Source organism: Ammodytes marinus, assembly GCF_949987685.1.
Source record: "Ammodytes marinus genome assembly, chromosome: 3".
NCBI lineage: Eukaryota > Metazoa > Chordata > Actinopteri > Uranoscopiformes > Ammodytidae > Ammodytes > Ammodytes marinus.
In genome coordinates this window covers 24,144,144-24,166,444 of record NC_137232.1, presented here as the reverse complement: position 1 = coordinate 24,166,444, position 22,301 = coordinate 24,144,144, and the positions used below count along the sequence as shown (strand labels likewise).

The 22,301-nt window shown below is 40.8% G+C and overlaps 1 protein-coding gene across 1 annotated transcript in view; it reads right to left on the bottom strand.

Annotated features, from left to right (window-relative positions):
- grik4 (glutamate receptor, ionotropic, kainate 4) overlaps window positions 1–21,983 on the bottom strand; it is a gene marked incomplete at both ends in the record, with an annotated part of 146,733 nt that extends 124,750 nt beyond the window's left edge. The window contains one exon of the mRNA XM_080024819.1: window positions 21,902–21,983. Coding sequence (XP_079880945.1) covers window positions 21,902–21,983 — 82 coding nt within the window. The remainder of the gene's footprint in view (window positions 1–21,901) is intronic.
- Window positions 21,984–22,301: the final 318 nt, after the last annotated feature.

Genomic DNA, 22,301 nt, shown 5'->3' with positions numbered 1-22,301 from the left:
ATGTATATGAAGCATCAAGACCTATAAGTTGGTGAACGTTACATGTTGAAAAAGTACATTAAAGACAGCCTACCATGACACAGCAAAACAACATGTGCAAATAATAGCCCTCTAGAAGAAATTCTATCGCATTAGCTGCTAACTGCTGTAGTATGGCGTCGTAGAGAAAAGGGGTCCGACCAGTAACCATAAGGTCGCTGGGTGGATCCCCGGCACTGAACAGGAGAGTGTTATTTGTAACACTAGTGGTGGCAGGTATTATATCTACAGTGCCCACCATCTTTACCATTGTCTCCATGAGCATGACACTTAACTCCAAACTGCATCAGGAGGGGCGACTATAGCTGATCCTACGCTCTGACCCCCTCCGAAGTGAAAAACTCAAAAAGACAAATTTGAATGTGCCTTGTTTACAATTGACTAACTTTACTCACTATCTTGTAATGTTATGGAATACAACCTCCAGAAAAGTAAACTAAACCAAAGGCGAGTACTGTTGAGTAGAGCAAATCCTGTACCATGTAGAGGAAAAGGGCCACTGAAGCCCTTTTGAAAATTCTACAAAGATAAGAAGTAGGAAGGGGGCACAGAGATGTATAGAGAAAAGGCCTGGAGCGATGTCCAGAGGGAGGAAGTGCAAGGCAATTCATTTTAAATGTTGGGGTGTTAAACAGGGACGGGATGTTTCAGAGGGCTTGTAAAGTTCCCATAACTTGGCCTAATAAAGCTCCAGGGAGAACACACATGTACTGGGGGATAGGTAGAGTTTGCCGCTCTGTGGCTACATACGTGCCAGTCTTAATCATCCTCTCTTAAGGCCAGGACACACCAGTCCGACTTCACGAAAATGGAGTTTGCCGATTCAGGCAGCTCCAGTCTTCCCGTCGCGGCCAAAAAAGTGCAGAAGAACACACCAAGCCGACTGCTGACTTTCCGTACGCTCTGCGCTTGCGCGGGACGTAATGTCTCCATAACAGCAGGCGGCGCTAATCTGTATTGTGGCCCGAAAAAATACGGAAGCCGGAAATGATGGGACGGCTCTCTAGACCATAAACATAGATATAAATACGTATTTATATTTATGGACCATAAAGAGCACCATTTTTAGCAGAGAGTGTCGAGCATGGTGTCGAGCAGTCAACAAGGGTTGATGCATGTGAGTACTCGCTGAACGAAACAAACAAACACATTAAAACAATGGCTAACTGTTGTTAGCTGTTTGTGCTACCCGCCTCACTTCCGGGCTTCACTGATTCGCTAGCCCTCCACAAATCAAATTGCTCCAACTGAAAGACTGCCCTGTTCAATCGGCTCAAAAGAAGCCCGACGACATCTACGACGACCAATTTCACGGCACACACCAAACAGATTCGTGTCCCCGCCCCCTACAGACTCTACGACCGCAATTATCGGGCCGGTGTGTCCGGGCCTTTAGCCACTGCTTTAACACCAGGGATCTAATGCACTATGCCTTTGCAGTCACATAGGCCATTGGTAATGTTTCTACAGTTTCTACTGGTGCTGCAGCTGAGGGGCCATTTCTGCCATATTATACTGGCATCGAAACAGCACATGGGACCCAGATGGCTAGTCAGGGCCATGGAGTCCACCTAACGCCAACGTGGCACCTTTCAAATGTTCACACACACACACACACACACACACACACACACACACACACACAAGCCGCTCCAAAAATATGTCTTGAGTGTTAAATAGGTGTGGGATGTCAACACGCAGGCAAAACAAAAAAGCTAAAATAATATGTAACTGGTAGACCCCAAGGGATATGCAAGGGCAAACACTGTGTGCTTAAAGCACCTGACACTTAAACAAGCAAAATGCTTTTGCCATTGGGGTTGTTAAAGGTCCAAGGCACGCGGACACACATGGGAGTTCCAGATGGAGTGTGCATGCAGCTGATAAGGTGAGGGGTCCGGGGACAGGGCCGGACAGGACACAGGTGAGCGGAAGTGTACAGTAATCCATGGCGCTTCCCTATAGGACTGCACTCTGTGTAATCTGAGGGAAAGAGATAGGAGAAAATACAAGAGGGACAATCATCCACTGACCCTATACAGTCAGGGATCCGCTGATGGGAGACCGGAGTTGCGAAAAGAGGAAAGAAGTAAAGCCACGTAAACACACACGCTAACACACACACTGACACCTGGAGACCTGTCAATTGATTCCGTGTGGAGCGAGTTAATAACACAGTTGGCTGCACAGTGAAAATAGCCTACCTGTCTGCACACAGTTAATAGACTGCCATACTGCCCCAGAGTCCCAGTCGCATGTTTGTGCTCATTTAATTGAGGCCTGTGCTTATCTTATCAATGGTGTCCGTGGTGTTCTGGCATGGAATTTGTCATTTCTCTACCACCTGTAACTTGTTAATCCATCTGATCCTCTGCTGTTTACTGGTCCGAGCTCCGTGCTTCTGCCTCTACTGCTGCACTTTTATCCTCATTGGGTGGATGATGACTGGATTATGTTCTGATTTACAGTGCTAAGCATTTAATTGTTTATTTGCCATTTTCCAATTTGCATTGTTTGTATATGGTTTAATTGTAGAATGCATGGCCTAAAAGATTAAAGAATAAAAGGCAACAAGCCAAAGGATATAAATGCATGTTATTCTACATCAAAATGTTATTCTCTCCTCAACAATATGTTCATGTAAACCAGATTTACTTTGATTTGCTGTCATGGTAACAATAACCCGAGGGTTGTTTTTGCCATTGCATATTGTTGTTGCAATGTGCGCTTTGGTGTTGCATAAACCTAAAATGCTTAGCTATGCTATGACAATTATTTGTAAAATAACTGGCTGAACTATTTTTCATTGTTTTGAAGAAAACAAAAAATCTATTAAATCATCAGTTGAATCTCGTATAATAATCATGCATTGTGCTGGACTCACAGGGAATATGAACATATAAACATACTGTATTTTGACTAATGTATTCTCCCTTTGTAGTTATACTCAAAAAGAAAACATTTTCTCTTTTCTGGATGCTATCAATCCGTCTATGCTCTCATTAGTTTGATTTTCAAACAGTTCTACAAAAAATCAACACGCACGCCTATTCATTAGTTCCCTTTCTATCAACCATATTTCCATCTTTCATTTTCCTCTGACCTTCAACTCTTATTCAAACTTCAATTCATTTAAAAAGAGACTTGTTTTTATAATTTCTCAGTCATTTTCGTTTGTTAGTCAATTCTTAATTAGAACTTTGTCTAGTTAATAAACAATACAAACACAGCAGAGTCTGAGAGAGCTGAATGTTGTTACTAGGCAACATTCACAGAAGCATTATTATCTGAGAACCATTGACATGTAGCTAATTTGGCCTCACTGGCATCCTTCTCTTGGTCGCGTAATTAGTTTTGTTTGAGTAAAACAAAGAATAACAATAAAAACTCTTTGTTGCCCTACAGCAACTACAGTCTGTTTCTCAGATCTCACGACCACCATTCCCTGCATGAGCTGCATCACTGAAATATACCACAAATTAATTCACAACAAGTTTTCCCCCATCATAACTCGTGACTTGGTATCTATCTACACATCTGTGTAAAATAAAAACTACTTGGTGCTGGGCACAAGCCAACTACAGCTCCCTCCCAGGGTTAGTTAGCCATTAAGCAAGCAGCCATTCCTTTACTCCTGGAGAAGGGCCTGGTAAATTAACCATTAACACATGGCAATGAATTTCCAATAGGACAGCAGGCAATGCCAAAAGATAAAAAGATGGATGAAGGCATGTGTGAGTGAGTGTGCACATAGGTGTTAGCACAGTCACAGGTAAGTGCACAAGTACCTTACACACACAACACACATCTGTGTAGCCAGCGGTGGTGCTCAAGGCAAGCGTGGCAGCTGCCAATGGCAGTGCCAACCAATTGTAATGGCAAAGGGCCTGGCCACAGCTGGTGAAGAGGGCTCTGAGGACTTGCCAAATGCTTCACTGTGAAACCTGATCAAACATGTGGCATAATGGAGTGGGACTGGCAGAAGAAGGTGTCAACAGAGGAGTGTGTATCTGCTGTGGGAGAGGGGTCCTCTCCATATGTGCACGTGTGTGAGTGGATAAGTTACGCATGCAGATATAACATGGATGGATGAGAGAAGACAGGCATTTGACACAGGGGCACAGGAACCAAATCAGTGTGCAAATTCACCAACTGTTTATATGGGACTACTAGGAGTTATAAACTGTGGGGTTTAAATCTTTACTTTGGTAAAATGTTAACACCAGCAGGTAGTGTTCTAAAAATAATAGATTTTCTCACATCAGATCCTCATCAGATGTGTGAACTACCAACTAAAGGTGCTACCACAAAAAGTTTAGAACACAAATAAAACCTATTTGACTCAATTTAATAACAACATTTATATTGCACTACTACACAAGATGAGAAGTCTGTTTTTCTATTTAGTGTCATGTTGTTGGATCAACACTAATCTCTGAAGCGTTAAGACTGTACTGTAAAACATTTTTAAAAAATGCCTTGGCCTTTACATACACTCAACAAAAATATAAACGCAACACTTTTGTTTTTGCTCCCATTTTTCATGAGATGGACTTAAAGATCTAAAATTCATTCCAGATACACAATTGTACCATTTCTCTCAAACATTGTTCACAAATCTGTCTAAATGTGTGATAGTGAGCACTTCTGCTTTGCTGAGATAATCCATCCCACCTCACAGGTGTGCCACATCAAGATGCTGATCTGACATCATGATTAGTGCACAGGTGTGCCTTAGACTGTCCACAATAAAAGGCCACCCTGAAATGTGCAGTTTTGTCTCACAGCAAAATGCCACAGATGCCACAAGCATTGAGGGAGCGTGCAATTGGCATGCTGACAGTAGGAATGTCAACCAGATCTGTTGCTCGTGCATTGAATGTTCATTTCTCCACCATAAGCCGTCTCCAGCAACTTCGCACAGCCATTGAAGAGGAGTGGACCAACATTCCACAGGCCACAATTGACAATCTGATAAACTCTATGCGAAGAAGATGTGTTGCACTGCATGAGGCAAATGGTGGTCACACCAGATACTGACTGGTTCTGAGTCCCCAGACCCCCAATAAAGCAAAAAAGTGCACATTTCAGAGTGGCCTTTTATTGTGGACAGTCTAAGGCACACGTGTGCACTAATCATGATGTCAGATCAGCATCTTGATGTGGCACACCTGTGAGGTGGGATGGATTATCTCAGCAAAGCAGAAGTGCTCACTATCACACATTTAGACAGATTTGTGAACAATGTTTGAGAGAAATGGTACAATTGTGTATCTGGAATGAATGTTAGATCTTTAAGTCCATCTCATGAAAAATGGGAGCAAAAACAAAAGTGTTGCGTTTATATTTTTGTTGAGTGTATTTAAACTGCTTGCTGAAGTTCCTATTCATCCTTAACTTATTAAAGCTCAAATAAATGTTTCAAAACATTGCTGTATTAAAGTTTTTTTTAAAAGCAGGCATATTAGTATATTTAGATTGTTATGGTTATATTTTCAAAGCATAAAATGGCGCATGTCTAATCTGTCTCGTCTTGAAATCTCATGTGGAATTAAAAATGTTTTCAGCGCTTAATACTTTTGAAAGTGTAGTATTCACCCATTTCAGTTTGTTAAAACACTGCCAGCAAGGACAGTGAATTGGCCCACAATGATTCTACTTTACTGTAGACAATCTGGTGGTCCAGGATTTAAAGCACTTTACACCACCTTTACAGTACCCAGAGAGGGATTATGTCATTCCTACAAGTTGGTCAGTGCTGACACCTGAAAACAGATTGAACCTTAGTGAAGCGTCTTTCTGGTGGGTCAAAAGCAGCAGCATGTGTCTTAACATGTAGTTGAGTGGACACCTGACTTCCTTTAAACAGAAACATTAACACATTTACACTTTACAGAGAAAGTATAGACATTTCTGAAATTCCTTTCTGCACCATAACACACAGCCCTCGGTGACTGGAGTGAGACAGAGAAAACAACTACTCTGATAGGTCAATCAAAGTGCCTAGCCATAGCAAGGGTTATATTTCATCAGTGTTTTAATCTCAGCCATTACTGTTTTTCTGCAGCGGTAGAGCCAATCCCATACAAACCATGTGGTGATCCCAGCCCATGGATATAGCTGCCATCAATTTGAGCAATAGAGCTATACGTGGATCTATACCTGTAAGAAAGACCTTGCTCTTCTCTCTAAAGCAAGGCCAATGTGTACATGTACTGCAACTGTGTGTGTGTGTGTGTGTGTGTGTGTGTGTGTGTGTGTGTGTGTGTGTGTGTGTGTGTGTGTGTGTGTGTGTGTGTGTGTAGCTTCTTATCTGGAAGGAATTGGACAGGGGCAGCTCCCTGTAATGGCAGCCATTTGTGATTATCTTTACCACCTTCCAACAGTGCTGGAAGAAGGACAAAGAAAAGGATATAGCCTTGGCGGTGTGCGTGTGCAATTTTCTATGTGCCCTCATTTTTTTCTGATCCAGAATTATCATCACAATTACACGCAATCATCCTGCCATCCTGTCATTATTATCCCTGAACATTGTTGTTACGCACTATAAGGTCTTTATCATTTCTTACCACTCTTTAGATGCTGTTACAGAGTCAAATGCAGAACATATTGTAACGGCCATGCTCTAGCCATCTGAGCATCTGAGCTAATCACTGCATCAGAGAAACAAGCAGCTAAATGAGAAGACATCAGGAAAGTTAAAGTGTACTAGCAGCACAGTTAAAAAAACATATAGAGAGAACCAGGGAGAGAGAAGGGGATAGCAAATGATTTTGCCTGCTGTATGAGCATGAGCTGGTATGCATCCATATGTAACTGGAATTGGGGTTGTATTGTTCTGCCCTAATGAAAACAGTCAACAAAAGCTGTTTTTCCCCACTGGCTGTCAGGAGAGATAATAGCTCTCCACAGGAGGAGAGCCAGAGCATTTTCAGAATTTATAGTTATGCTTTCATGAAACGAGGCACATTCACTGGCACAAGTTCATAGAGTGTCACCATTAGCTGTCACAACACATGTATGGTCATTTCTGATACCAGAGATGTTAGCACAGCAGTGGAGCAGGGGTAAAATGATTTAGAATAGGGGTAAGGATAAATTACAATACGTGTTGGCATCAATCATGACTAATCAAATTATCTCCTCTAATTGCCTTTAAAAGCTAAAAGCAGGGCTCCCTCCGCAACACACTGCCTGTAATGGATGAGTGCAGTCAAGAGCCACTGCACAACAACAGCTACTGCTATGATAGAATTGATGTCATTGTCTGGGAGATACAGCGCTGTGAGGCGCAAATGTGGATTAAGTCAAATAAATAAACTTTCCTTGGTTCTTCTCGTAGAAAATGCAGGTCAAAGAATCAAGTACTAATTATTGTAGATTACACATCCAGCATGTAGCAGGACAATAGCTAGAGCTCACTCGCATACTGTAGGTGGGTGCCTAATCATGCAGGCCTTTAAAAGTAATCATAGGGATTTTCATCAGAATTCATCATGTTACAGGGAGAATGAAAAGACAAGGTAAAGACATAACCACCGTTATACAGGACTACTTCTGTACTGCTGGGGGAACTTTGTTGCTTATGCAAGTGAAAAGACACTTAGAATGATTTAAGTGTTACAAATGCAGTAAATGCATGAGTGATCATGTCCATCTCAGTTTGAGATTGATAGAGATAGATGTATGGATAAATACTTAATTATTCCCCGATTGGACATTGTATGGTTGCAATAGCAAGTATTAATAAAAAATAAAATAATCATTAAAAATTAAACATAGACCATTTTGTCTGGTCGTATAAGTCTCCTCTCCCCACCTGGTCATTGTAGATGGTTATCTATCCTGTAATAAACTTGTACGACAACTTGATTAGGGTAACATTTTATGACGCAATTTTAAAGCACAATGGAAGTTAAGGCGAGACACGGCAGGCAAAAACATTTTTAAGCACTGGTCAATTTTGAGATTTGTGTCTATTTAGCTTTCATAACATGTCTTCTTTCATACTAGTATGGATAAAAGGTCCAAAATATACGTTTTAGGTGTGTATTTTACTAAACTTTGACTGCTTGCGTCTGTATTTTGCTCCTAAATTCGTCAAAAGTGAGCATTCTAACGTAACATACAGCACCGCGACCGCTGTATGAATCATAATAACCATGGTACTGTTGGACAGCTCTGAATCTCAAGCACAACGTTATCTGATCCAAATATGGTCATTTCCTTTGTATCAGTAACCAATCGTGAAAGTGTGAGGAGGGATTCAATGCTAGGAACGCAACCTCATTGGCTAATGCACATTTCTGACGATGTGATTCGCTAAAAGGCATCACGTGATGCTAGCCGCGGTAGCTCGAAAATCACAAAATAAAATGGTAAAAACGTCGAAAATATGCCAAACCAACACAAAAAAAATACTTAAAGCGGCAACGAGTAACATTTAAATATCTTTTAAACAGCCTCATGTTTCCTCTCATAATCATAAATTACCTTTAACAGCAAACGAGACCATCAGTGCAAAGAAAGACGTTTTTATATAGTTTTTATTACTGCATTTGATCTGGTCGTACACCCAGTCCGATTTTCGGTTCACGCGTGCATGCTCTATGGTCACATATCCGTATTGGTCGCAGATTTCAGTGTGGCGCAGGAACGTGAATTGAGAAGCCTATGGCTCTAGGTGAGGGAAGGGGAGCGGGAGCCTTGTTTGAGACAGTTGTTTGTAGTCATAATGACTGATAACGGGGCTGAACCATCAAAGAAAAAAAATAAAATGCAATGAAGAAAAGCTAAACGGGAGAGTGATAGGCGGGCGGGAGGGCGTTGCCAAGCAACGTATACACAATTTCACGGAGCGAACCTAGACTGCAGTGTTTACTCCTAAATGAATGAGCGGTAGCCTACTAAAACACAGTTTACTTTGCCTCACCAGCATCATCAGATGACCATTATTCATCTGAAATAGTCATTATTTACAACAACATAAACACATTACCTCATCGTGATCCATAGACTACTAACTAACTGCCATCTCACGGACACGGACTCGTTCAGCTACGTGAGAGGTGACAATGCATCAACTCATTGCAATCAGGTGTATGTTTAGCACTTACTGGCATTAGTTGAAGCTGTGTCACTAACCACTCTCTGGAAGCCGAAAAGAGTCCGGTGCCCTCACACTTTCAACACACGGACACGCACCATATTGCTTCCTGATTATTTGAATCTTGGACTCCCAGCACGAGCTAGAAAACAGCTGGCGTCGTAAAAATACTACCGCTTTTGTTCAAAGGGGTCGCCAACGTGCCGACTTACTCGTAGTAGCTTTAATCAATTGGCTAAGGACACTACATGATCGCCATTTGAAGGGGAGAAGTGTTAAAGACATATAAATCACACCGATCACGTCGGAGAGACACTAGTCTCGCAAAGCCAGACCAAACTACAGCAAGTAGTAGGGTCTGGAAGCACTCTGTTTAGAGCCGTCTATTCGGGTGGGGAAACCGGGGGAAACTGGGCTAGCCTGTTTGTATTTGTTTAAACCAATCACAATCATCTAGGGCGGGGCTAACCCCGGGAAGCAGCAGCGGTGTCCTGCAAAATAGTGCCGGGGGGGGACTTATTTTGATGGAACGTCTTCACGTCCAGAGACTGTCAGAGAAATGGCTAAACCCGCAAACGCCACACAAAAACTATTAAAGACAAAAGGAATATACATAGTGTGTTGCTTTCTAACCAGCATGTCAAGACACCATACACTTTAGCCCCCGAGGAGCTCACGGGATAACTTAACCGGAGTTAACTAGCCACGTAGTGTTATCTCTGGTAACATTATCATCGGCGGTTGAGAGGACGGCTACGGCGGTCGAGTAGAATTTTTAGCATTCGAGAACTTATGTCACCACCTCCTATCGCTGTAGTCAGAGCCGTAGTCCGTCTGTTTACAGGCAGAACAGGGTTTTGACGTTGTGAGCGCTACACCAACTGCAGCAAGTAGCCGTAGGAGTTGCTAGGTGATAGTGGAAGCCGTTGGAATCTTTCCCCGTCTCTAAAACACCGCTGCTTAGTCCCTCACCAAAGAAAGGGAACGGCGGATCTTAATCTAGCTGGTTATAAGGTCCGGTGCTCAATTCAAACCCCCACGCTTCATTTTCCAGAGTTTATGAGGGTATTTCTGCCCGGGGGTAGTTGTACAATGAAGTTGGACAGCTAGGCTAGGCTAAACTAGGCTGCGTCCCGGACCGCCGCCGCCAATATTATTATCCCGAAGTATAGCCACACTTTATTTCCGTCTACAGTAATGTGACTTCTCACACCCTGTGTGTGTGTGTGTGTGTGTGTGTGTGTGTGTGTGTGTGTGTGTGTGTGTGTGTGTGTGTGTGTGTGTGTGTGTGAGTGAGAGAGCGCTGCACATAAGCACACGGGTTGACTGTGAGCGAATTGTTTCCGAATTTGAGGGGGATCACAATAGGGGAAAGCCAGCAACCGGAAAAGGAGGGGGCTGCGTCAGGGCTGCGTTGCTTTTCGACGCAAGCGAATAGACGCTGGCGGAAGTGGTCATGCCAGACTAGAGAGACACAGACTGTCAGACGATCAGAGGGGAGATGGTGGGGAGAGAGAGCGTCTGTGCCCACTCCGGAGCAGGTTGACAGATAGTGGCTAATAATGAATTAATCACGTTTAAATTAGCATGTGGATGTAAATGTTACTATGCTATGGTTTATATATGTTAAGCAGTGGTAGGCCTATATGGCATTGAGGGGTGTAGGGCCTAATTCAATAAATTACTCTAGCTATAATCAGTGATTATCAGCAGAATATTCACGTTTTTATCTTTAACGGCCGTTTTCTCAAAATGAGCTTTTTCTAATACTGTGCGAAAGATATCTCAACTTCTAGACCACTGACATCAACCAAACTTTCTATAATCATTCATAGCACTATTTTAAAGGTTTTTACACAAGGATTTGTTAATATATTGTTAATTGTCTGATTTATGATAAATTTTCCTCCTAAAAACATGCCTAAAATGCATTTCTAAGACATGTACACAGTATTTTTTGATTTATTAAATGAAAAAAGGCTGTATCCAAAATCTGTTGTGTAAAAACCTAAGAAACTAATATGTGCTTAAAATAAAATAGAGATTTTAACTCTGGCTTTATCCATCATCTCAAATTTTTTCTCGAAAAATGACCCAAATTTACGCATTATTGGTTAAATATTGCCATATTTGCATATTTAATATAATAAGAAAAACATGTAATACAAAAAATATTCGTGTTAGTGTCAGTAATCAACTGGCAAAGTTTCATGATGATATCTATAAGTTAAAAAAAATTCCCTATTCACCTGGGGTGTCTCGCCTTAATACTCTTGCATACATTCCACACCACATTACCCCGACCGTTCAGTGTAAAGAACTGAACCACAGCCAAACATAATATCTACTGGATGATCCATTAGGTCTTGTATAAATGATGTGACATCTCCATAGGAGCATTTGCCTCATTCCATTTAGACTTGAGCCATGAGTCTCCTGCGCAATAACCTGGTTATAAACTTTATCATACACCACCACGGGACTGCAAAGCATACAGTAATAGTGCACTCATATGAACTATGCGCTTCCATCTCTGCATGTGGCAAGCTCCATTACACATCCACAAACATCACCCTGCAGCATCTAATTAGTTTGTTAATAATCTAAGTACCAATGTTTTTATGGTTGTGAGTAGCTGAGGATTGTGAAGCATTAGTGTGCACATGCAAACATTCAGCTGAATCTGTCCTTATCAAATCCAGTGAGAATACCTTCATTCAAGAGGTTATGTTTTTTGTTTGTGTTCGGGTGTGTTATTGAAACAAAGTATTGTACACACACACAATCTACATGTCTGTACACTGTGACTATCAGATTCACTGAATAATTTATGTGCAAAGCTCAGGAGCAAAGCAGTGTGCATAATTGCGTAACATCAGTCCTATCTGCCATTTGTGCCATTAGCTCGACGAGTGGGCCCAGCACCAGCCATATAATTGAAACCTTGAAGATTAATCATAAAGTCTCCCCCCTTTCAGTCAACACCAAGGGTTGATATTTCTTTATCTTTGCATGCACATTAAATCCACTTTTATGAAAACCTTTCAGAAATATCCTGAACAAACATTTCCAAATTGGCTGACTTACTTCAAAGCGACACTGAGCAAACTGAGCTGTTGGCTCTGGTAACACGTAGTTTCCAAAGCGTTTTCCATCAGATGTGCCCTCTAGCTTAAGGTCTGTGAGTACACCTGTTTAATGAGTGTATGACTGTCATTAACCTAATGACATGCACATCACTTAGCTGAATTATAAAGAGATTAATCATGAATTCTCCTCTCATGGCTCCTCAGCTGGACACCAGCATGTGCTTTAGGCCTTCGTTTATAAGAAACATGTGGAAGTTTCATTGTAAAGGAACTGAGATGACAATTCAAAGGATATTTCAAAGCAATGTGGGATGTTTCCCTTAGAGTTATTTACTCGGCTTCCCTTCCCACATGGTCTCTCTTCCTGCTCTTCCAGTAACAGCAAGTCAAATGAGTTCATTGGCGCCAACAGAAGTCAAGAGTGTGTGAGGGCAAAATGAACCTGACTGGAGGCAAGGGCACAGTGACTCAGCCATGGTGGTTCTCGCAGCCTGCCTTAATAAGTCACTGTGAGTGTGCATACTAGGGGTTGAAGCGGGGGATTGACAGTGTGGCGCTGCTGACTTCTGGGTATTAGCACAGCACAGCTGGGCTAACAATGTTATTAGATTCCACCTGATGACTTCAATTCCACTGATCCACCTTACATGCCCTTAGTGACCAGAAATACATAGAGTTCAAGCATGGGCATAAACACATGAACAAATACAATACATGCATGCACACACACCAGCCCTGTATCCTTAGAAATGTTTTTAATACTGGATTCTGCAGCACTTGGGTCCAAAGTCTACATCAGTGCAGTACGTGTAGTGTGGCCTTCATGTAGTGGTAGATGAGCAATGAAGAATAATCATAGTTCAAAAGAACGGTTTGATTTTTAAAAAAACACTACGTTTGCTGAAACTAACAAAGCGTTTTACTTGCCTAAGCTTTACTATACCTAACTGTATATTTCATGTAGAAATGTTGCAAAATTGAGTGACAAATCCGAAGGATTGAAATTATATAAAATCACTAATCATGACCACAAAGTCTAAGGCTACTACCGTACTATATGCCACACTGGACAATAAGCCGCAGGTGTTATAATGTTTAATTACCATATGTAAGAGTTCGTGCACAGAGGGGATTGTCGGGAAAGAGATGGCTGCTTGAGGAAGCTCCCACATTTCAACAAACAAGTTGCATATTTGCATAACGTATTCAAGTGTTACCATTTTGTGCAATAGTAGCTATTAGGGATGGGCACGAGTGTTTTCGCTAATCGTGTGATCGCTTGCATTCCTCGAGGATCAATCGATTCCTCGTTAAACTTTTTTCTATTTTTAGGACGCAACGCATCTGTCTACATAACAACGGTTGACCGCAATAAAGCGCTCAATGCTTATGTCAAACAGTCACAGTTGCCATATGATATTAAGGATTTATTTTCCACAAGTTTAAAACACATTTTCCTAACTGAAAGTAATTAAATAAGCGGGCCACAATTTAAACCGATCGAGTAGGTCTGCGGTGGAGAGAGAAAAAAGAGAGAGAAAAAAAGCATGGGCTGTAGTTGGCTAACATTCAAAATAGACATTTAAAATAAGAAGGGCAGCAAATACAATAAAATTATTGTCCTACAATTTAAACACATAGATAGGCTAAATACCTCACCAAAACAGTAGAAGTAGTAGGCTTGTATATCCAACCGCGTAATGATCACTCCTGTCCGTGACTAATTACCGCGACTAATTCCTCGTTAACGGAACGTTACACCGTCGGCTTTTGAATCTCAATCCTATATTCCATAATAAAGGCTTCTTAAATGTCGTTTGCTCGAATGTGCCCGAAGTCAGCCTGGCTTCTTTACGTGATTTTCCAAGTTTTCCAGCACCGCATTCAGCTCCGCGGTGCTGTGGAGACCACACACTGGCTGCGCTGCACGGAGGTGTCAGTTATTTGCGGTTTCTGTTTGACACAACGCTTAGTTTATTTAACTTGGATCAAAATATTTAATTTTGTTAAACTTTATATCCGTTTTGTGCCGTTTTGTACACGTATATAACATTTTAAAATAGGGGCGGCCCGCCGGCCGGCCTAAAGGCTACGAACACTAAAAAAAACAAAAAACTATTTTCCTCATCCACCAATCGAGATCATTTGAAACGAGGAGTACTCGAGTACTCGATTACTAACGCCCATCCCCAGTAGCTACAGAATATATACTGTGCTGTGTAATAACAGGGTCGAAAAACGGGGAAAAAGTCGCGGCTTGTAGGCCGAAAAGTACGGTAGTATTGGTGTAGGTAGTTCACGTTATTGTACATTCTTCAAGACCTGGAAGCTGCAGCTCTACTTTATTTAACTAACAATAGGTCCATCCAGTGAGAATTGCTACATCATACTCGGTATGCTTCCCTTATATCTACCTCAAGACAAACTGCATCGTACCCTGCCTAACAGCTCTAGTGATGCCAGTCTTGGGAAGCTGGGTAAAGAAGGTACACGCTCAGCCTCTTTTCCTGAGAAATCGGAGCCAATTGAATTCAGCCCACGAGAACCCTCAATCGTCTTTTCTCTCTGAGTGTTGAAAAGGAGAGCAAAATCCAATAAAAACGTGTGCTCCTCCTTCATTACTTAGGGGTGCTCTGAAAGCTTTTTTTTTGTTGAAGAGAAAAGAAATATGAAAACTTTCTGTTTTCTCTTGTGTGTGTGTATGTGTGTGTGTGTGTGTGTGTGTGTGTGTGTGTGTGTGTGTGTGTGTGTGTGTGTGTGTGTGTGTGTGCGTTGTGTGTGTGTGTGTGTGTGTGTGTGTGTGTGTGTGTGAATGTTAGTGTGAGTGTGTGCGTGTGCGTGTTTGGTGTATGTCATTATCAGTCGTATTCATAAGCTGTCAACCTTTATTGGAGATTATTAACAATTGTCAGCCGATGACATGATTCATATGTCATGATTGAACTAATGCAAATTAGATCATTAAATACATAATTGATTAACATGCTGTCAACCTCAGAGTTTGCAAACTCTGAAACAATGATAACTAAAGTCGACTAATGGAAGCGTTAATAATACTGTGTTCTTAGAACTTCTTCAACAATTTAAGAAACAATTGACAACAATCACAAACTACTTTGTGTAATCTGAATATGGCTCACTGTAGCTGAACCATGCTCTATTTCCAAACAGATACTCTCACCATAAATGCTACACTACACTCCCATGTTGAAAGCGTCGTAATATGGCATCAAGAATGAAAGATATCAATGCATTTTACACTTTTGTACAGAAACAAGACAGAGACATGATTTTCATCAGTTATCATGCATGTCAACAAAAAAGGAAACACTGAAATGCGCCTGTACTACCAGTTTTACCTCTAAAAGATATAAAAAAGAAAGTTTAACAGAGGATATCTCACTTTATATATTCACGTTCCAAGGTGGTACAAAAGCCTTCACACCAGCTTCTGTATTTTTGACTGCTGTTGGGCCTTTTTTCTGTTGTGTGTTGCACTGATGGAGGATAATGACTATAAACATCCCACTCAAAATTGAGCAATTTTAGTATGCCTGCTGACAATTGCAGGGCACTTCTCTTACATGCAGATAAAATCATAAGGCCACAGGATTATTGGAGCAAACTCTCTAGACATTTTAAGGCTGCCAAAAGCTTCTCAACTGTTTTGTCACGGACCACTTTTTATTGGTTTTGCTTTGCATACAACAATAATGTGTGTGTGTGTGTGTGTGTGTGTATGTGTGTGTGAGTGTGTGTGTGTTTTCTCCATAAGTTAATATACATAAACATAATATCTTACTTGAGGCTATCTCTCTTACAACACATAACATCTAACATTTATGTTCAATAACGTGGTCCCTTCAAAATTAAATACATTTTTTTATAAAAAATGTCTCACAGAAAATGAAATCATCTGGTTCAGGTTGCCATGGCCACTGTTATAACCCTAAAGGTAAAATTATTGTATCGTTGTGTCAGAGCGGATTTAATACCATGAAGAAACTGAAAGTGTGCCTTATATAAATTGATGGTCACAAGTTTGAGAAGAGAATGCAAGAAAGAAATTATGGATACAGAACAACATAAAATATAATTCACTCCACGTGGTGCACTGTGGCGTTTAGCAATTTGGGAGGACGCCATACTGAAACAATAGCTTCATCACATTAACAGGAGCATGATGATGACTTTCAGGCTTCAGTCAAAGGTGGAGACAGCAATTCTGTAGAACACTTCAAAATCCCTTTATGTCAAAATCAATGAATACCTGCTCACTATCCATTACCTGTCCGTGCTGTGCGCTGAAAACAAATCTGATGTTAATACACAGCCTAGGCTCTGTAAACAGTATGTAAACAAAGGGTATGTTGCAAAGGACAACATGCCCGTCCTCAGAGCCTAGGCTGTCTTTTAACACAGAATTGTTTTTCTGACAGTGGATGATGAGGAGATATTCACTGACCTTGGCAAAAAAAAATTTTGACAACAAGCATTCTCCACAATCGCTGACTGCACATTTCAAGACGCCTCTGGGTAGCCTGGCTGAACCCGCCTGATCTTGTGCAAGTTTCACTTTTGCTTCTCTCCCACAGATCAGTCTGGCCTTTTCTCAAATCTCTGTGGGGAGGAGTCTCGGTCAGAAAATGACAGGGCCAATCAGGCCCCTTGTTCTGACCAAATGGGAAGTTTGTGGGACGTGAGGCTGGACTCGCCAGGCTAGCCCCTGGGCTCTGTGGGTATGCAACTGAGAAGATACCACCAGGTAGGCGTAGAACCAGCTGGAGGGATTACTTCTCCCAGCCAGTCATGTGCGAATTTGAGGATCAGGCGGAGAACTAGAGGAATCTGCTACAGAAAATGAATGCATGTGTTCCTCTGCCCTTCTTGCCCCCGTTCAGGTTGAGACGCTAAAAGACATATTGAATAAATGGGCAAATAAAACCAACACACACAGACAGACTGGGTCTTGAGTTTTCCTTGTGGACCTCATTATAAGAAAAAAGTGCTTATGTATGTCAGTGACAGCCAAATAACAGGTTGCTTTAACATTTCCCTTCCTCCCTTGGCAACACAATCTTTCAAAGTAAACAGTTGCATATTGGCAATGTAATCGTGTCTTGAAATTACATTTAATGATTATCCATGAAACAAACTGCATATTGATAGATTTAATGGTGGAACACCATGCACACAGTTTGAATGAATGAAAACCTTTATTTAAACAAACTCGAAAGGCATTGAGGTTCCCCTCATTTACAACGCCGACGAGCGCACAACAAACACAACAACAACAATAACAACAGAGTGACAGAATAAAACAGAGAAACACAAAATCCTAGCAAGATAAAAAAGATCAAAATAAATAAAGAATTACAATAAAAGAGCTTAAAAAATTAATTCAGTTAAAACAAATGCAGTGGTGATGGTGAAAATCAGAAATCATAGATTTAAAAGAAGAAAAAGTGTGGAGAATGGTCATATTGAAGTTGCTCTGAAGGGCATTCCAAGAGGTGGGGGCACTATAGCTAAAAGCAGTTGTTCCCAGCTTTGAATGAGCTCTAGGAACCTTTAAAAGCAGCAGCTCACTGGATCGGGTATTAAAAGACTGAGAGTTCCAGTCGAGCATAGCTGATAAATAGGGTGGCTGTTTACCAATTAAGGATTTAAAAATAAATAAAAACCAATGTAACTCACGTCTCAATGACAGCGATGTCCAGCCGACTTTTTCATACAGGGAACAGTGATGAGTTTTAAAGGAATCACCTGTAATGAATCTAAGGGCTGAATGGTACACCGAGTCAAGGGGTTTTAGGGCAGTAGCAGAGGCATGTCTATAAACTATATCTCCATAATCCAACACTGATAAAAACACTGCTTCGATTACCCTTTTCCTACACATTTTTTTTTCAAACACACTCTGATTGAGCCATTTACATATTTAGTAACGCTGAAGGTCCATGCTGCAGGTTTAAGACCCTCCTTTGAACATTTGTACATCTTTGTTGCTCTCTATAATTATATAAATTATTCAAATGGTTGCTATTGCACAACCCATACAGCCCTTGTGTATCTGTTTGAACGTGGGAACAATTTTAAGTGTGTTGCTTTCACAGATATTGTGTGTGTTTAAGACATGTTTTTCCATGACAACTAATATTAATCCTTAATTTCTGGTTAAAGACACAATATTACATTATAAACAAAATAAGCAGATGCACAAACATGCAACCATAGTGAAATTTAATATATATATAGATTTTGACCTGGCAGAGGAAGTGTAAATGTGTGTGTGTGTGTGTAGGTGCAGTGCAAAAACAAAGTTAGCAGTGTTGATGAGTGTAGCTCTTATCCAGGATAACATGGTTTCCCTGATTATTCTCCTAGTTGCATTGCCTGCATGTGCTAACAAAAACAGACATCAGCTCATAGAAGTGATTATGTGCGAGTTGAGGCTGATTTTTCCAAGTTAGCAGAAGCATTGGCTTGTTGGCTCAATGACAGATGCTCTTTGACTTAACTAATGGGGGGAATTCCACTCACAACAACAAGCTGCACCATATGGTAGTGAACAGGGATTTCCAGTTTTTCATGGAACATTTATGCACTATCTCTTAACCATTTTGCTCGAGTGGTGCCATGTCTGAATTAATAAGAGGTCTACTCCACAAAATGTTCTTTCATGATAGCATTTTGTGAATTGATTTTACCTATTACACTGGTTATTCATTTATGCTTTTCATGATTTGTTAATTCCTCACTTGTTTTTGGGGTTTTTGTCATTAGAAGCAATAGCGAGGCAAATTATTTAATCGCCATCCACCCCTAAGGTTAATATCACCGTCATTAATCTTTCATCACTCATACAACAACACACATTAAGTTATACATTGTTCCCCTGCTGCAACATGGCATTAAATAACCCATCTTCCTAATCAGAATTCAGAGGGCAAGTGGACCAACTATTCATGCCAACTAATTTATGCACCATTTCATCCCCGGATTGGACGACTATCCAGCAGAGACAAATATAAGTTCCTAAGTCAATCTACTCTGAGCTCGCTGCTGGCTTCTGGCTTGGTCATGTCGGGGAATATGGCAGGGGCAGGAGGTTGTTTTTGGCCCTGATACATTCAGAGAAGGCCAGAGAGCGACATTATGCCAGCCAGGCAGGACTCTAGGGACCGCCACGTTAAATACCATCTCCTGGAGCGCAAATGGCAGGGAGTTTGTGGCGGTGTCAGTGGGCATTTGTTTGTTTGTGTGCATTAGTGGGCTTTTGAAATGTGTGTGGCTGTGCTCGTGCATATCTATGCCGTGTACTGCTTTTTTGCATAAACACACACACACACACACACACACACACACACACACTACACTAGCAGACTAGAGACTGGTGCAGTGCATAGATGACATTAGAAGACAAGGAAAAACAGGGCAACTACCTAATTATTCAACATGACTGAAATAAACATAAACCATCATTGCTGCAAAGGTACCTTTGTAAAATCAGGTGGATTGTGGGAAATAATGCAGGGCGAAAAGCAGAGATATGGGAGAGAGAGGTGGGGGCATCATTTGCCGCCGCACCACCAAAAGATTATGCAATGAGCTGTGACACAGAGAACAGACATGAGAGAAAACTAGCGAGTTATGGAAAAAACATTCTTATTCAAGAAGAAAAAATGTTGCCACATTTCCAAGATGACAGCTGAACTGACGCCGCTTAGTCAAGGTTCAAAATAATGGAAGGATAAAAGGACTTATTTTTCCCAACACAATAGGGCAAAGTTAAAGGAGGAAAGAAAGATCAGAAAGAGGCTGCATTAAAGTTCCAATATGCATTTATGAGCCTGTGAGTCTGGGACTATCTCTGGGTTAAACTAAACAATGTTTCATCATTACAGAAACTATGGTTTTATCGTGTGGATAGCTGAATAAACAAAAGACTATTATTCTCAAAGGCAAGCTAATTGTTTTCTAAAGTTTTGTCATTTGTTTTTCTTAAACTGCTCTCCATCGAAATAAATGTTCACCTTTTTAAAAAGGCCCTGTTTGGGTTTACTTGATGTTTTCATAGCCTTGCAATAACCCCGCGGGGGTTTGTAGACTGATTGTGTGTTATTAGCTTCCACCCTTCTCCCCGGACAACACATCTCAGTCCCAGCTGTTCCTGAAAGTTGACAACCGTGCTATAAAGCCAGCCAGCTATTTAAAGCCAGCCACTGAGCAACCACAATATGAGCACAGAATCAATCTCATTCTCAATCTTTAGATTTACCTCCACCTATCTGTTTGTATATGCAGTATATACACAGAAGAAAAGAGGGTCTATACATAAAGAGACAGCCAGTCAAACTTTTGGTATGGCAGGGAGCTAGTGACAGGGTGTCAGAGACCTGCTGACTGTAACATAATACTGACAAGAAGAAAGGACTCTCATTGGTTACCAACTCACAGATACAAAGTCTAGTCAGTTTCAACCTTGGTCCACTGACCTGCCACTATTTTTCCAGAAGCAGAATTAATGTTTTTTTTTGCTAGACAATGTGCTATTGCTGCAGGTCTAACAAAGTCATTGATTTTGTAATAATACTGTATTTTCCTGTGGTGATGCTCAATTTAGACTTGTGATAAATGCATTAATGCTATAATGTATTCATAACAGAGTGAAGAGCAGACTTGGATTTTTTTCACAACACAGTTCAAAATAATATTAAGGCTAATATTAGGGTTGGAAAAAGGTCAGTTTAGGGTTAGCAATGGGTTTAGACTTAAATCATGGTAACTGCTATATTCTGTAGATTTGCTGCAAACAGAATAGTAACACTTGGATGGTACTATGAGTAAAACTATATCAGTGTCTCTTAAGCTTTAGAGAACAAAATGCTTCAACAATCTCTGTGTTAATGTAGCGTTAAACAAAGCAGGAACAGTGAACAAATCAAAATAATACATGGATAACAGTTCACACAGTTTTCCATTTAAAACATTGTCATGTTTAATGTTTTGATTGTAGTAGGTAACTGTCTAAATATACCTGGACTTTTTAAGCTAATTTTGGTTTTATTTCCAGACAAAGCATGTGTATGAATCGATACAAGGTCAAGAAGTATATTAGTCATCAGACTTTTCCATCAAGTTATTCTCATTTATAATAAACAGGGAAAATAAACAACACTGGCTGGTTGTCTATACATTTATGCTAAACAGAATTATGATTAAAAAAATCATAAAAGTATACTCCATCAATTTTTTCTCTGAAATACCCATAGGATGAACATGTGTCTATTTCAGCGTATGGTCTAGTCATTTAAGAGCCAATTAAGAATGTATCACATCCACATGACTTTTTTAGCCTGTTGATACCTCAAGCGTGTGTTACCGGGGAAACATGGATATTTCTCGACAATTTTGATTACATTTTATAGCCAAATTTCCTATTACAGACTGTGACGTAACTGTATCAATGTAACCTATCAATTTGAGCAATTTGAAACAGCAATTTGATATAATATGTGAATATCCAGCAGGGACGAGTTGTAATGTCTCTGAACCAGTAAAAAATAAAAATAAAAAATCCACAACTCAGGGTCAACATGTGCGGGCAGAAGTTTTTCCAATTTTGTGAAGCTGTAAAATATTGCAAGTTAGTGGATGAATTTACCTATTCTGAAGGAGAGCGGGCCACCAGAGGTGCTTCTCAACCACATGGCTAAGAAGAGCAGAAGCGCCCAGGCTGTGAGCATCTTCTATGACTCCTCATGGGTCCTGCCCCGGGGGTGCCCCTGTCACAGCCACCTGAAAAAGACACACAGAGCACACCATTCAACGTCAAGAGGGAATCACGCAAACAGCCAAAGCCTGGAGATATACAGTTATTTCTAATCACAAGCTGCCACTCCAACCTTTAGGCTTCCATTGCCCTATTGTGTATATCGATGTAGATAAAAACAATCCTTTCGTGCATGTTACAGATGCAATTTTCGGAAGCTTTTAAGCTGTATGCCTTTCTTACTGCTATGGCACAGACGTGTCATGTGTCTTTTATGTACATTTTAAATAAG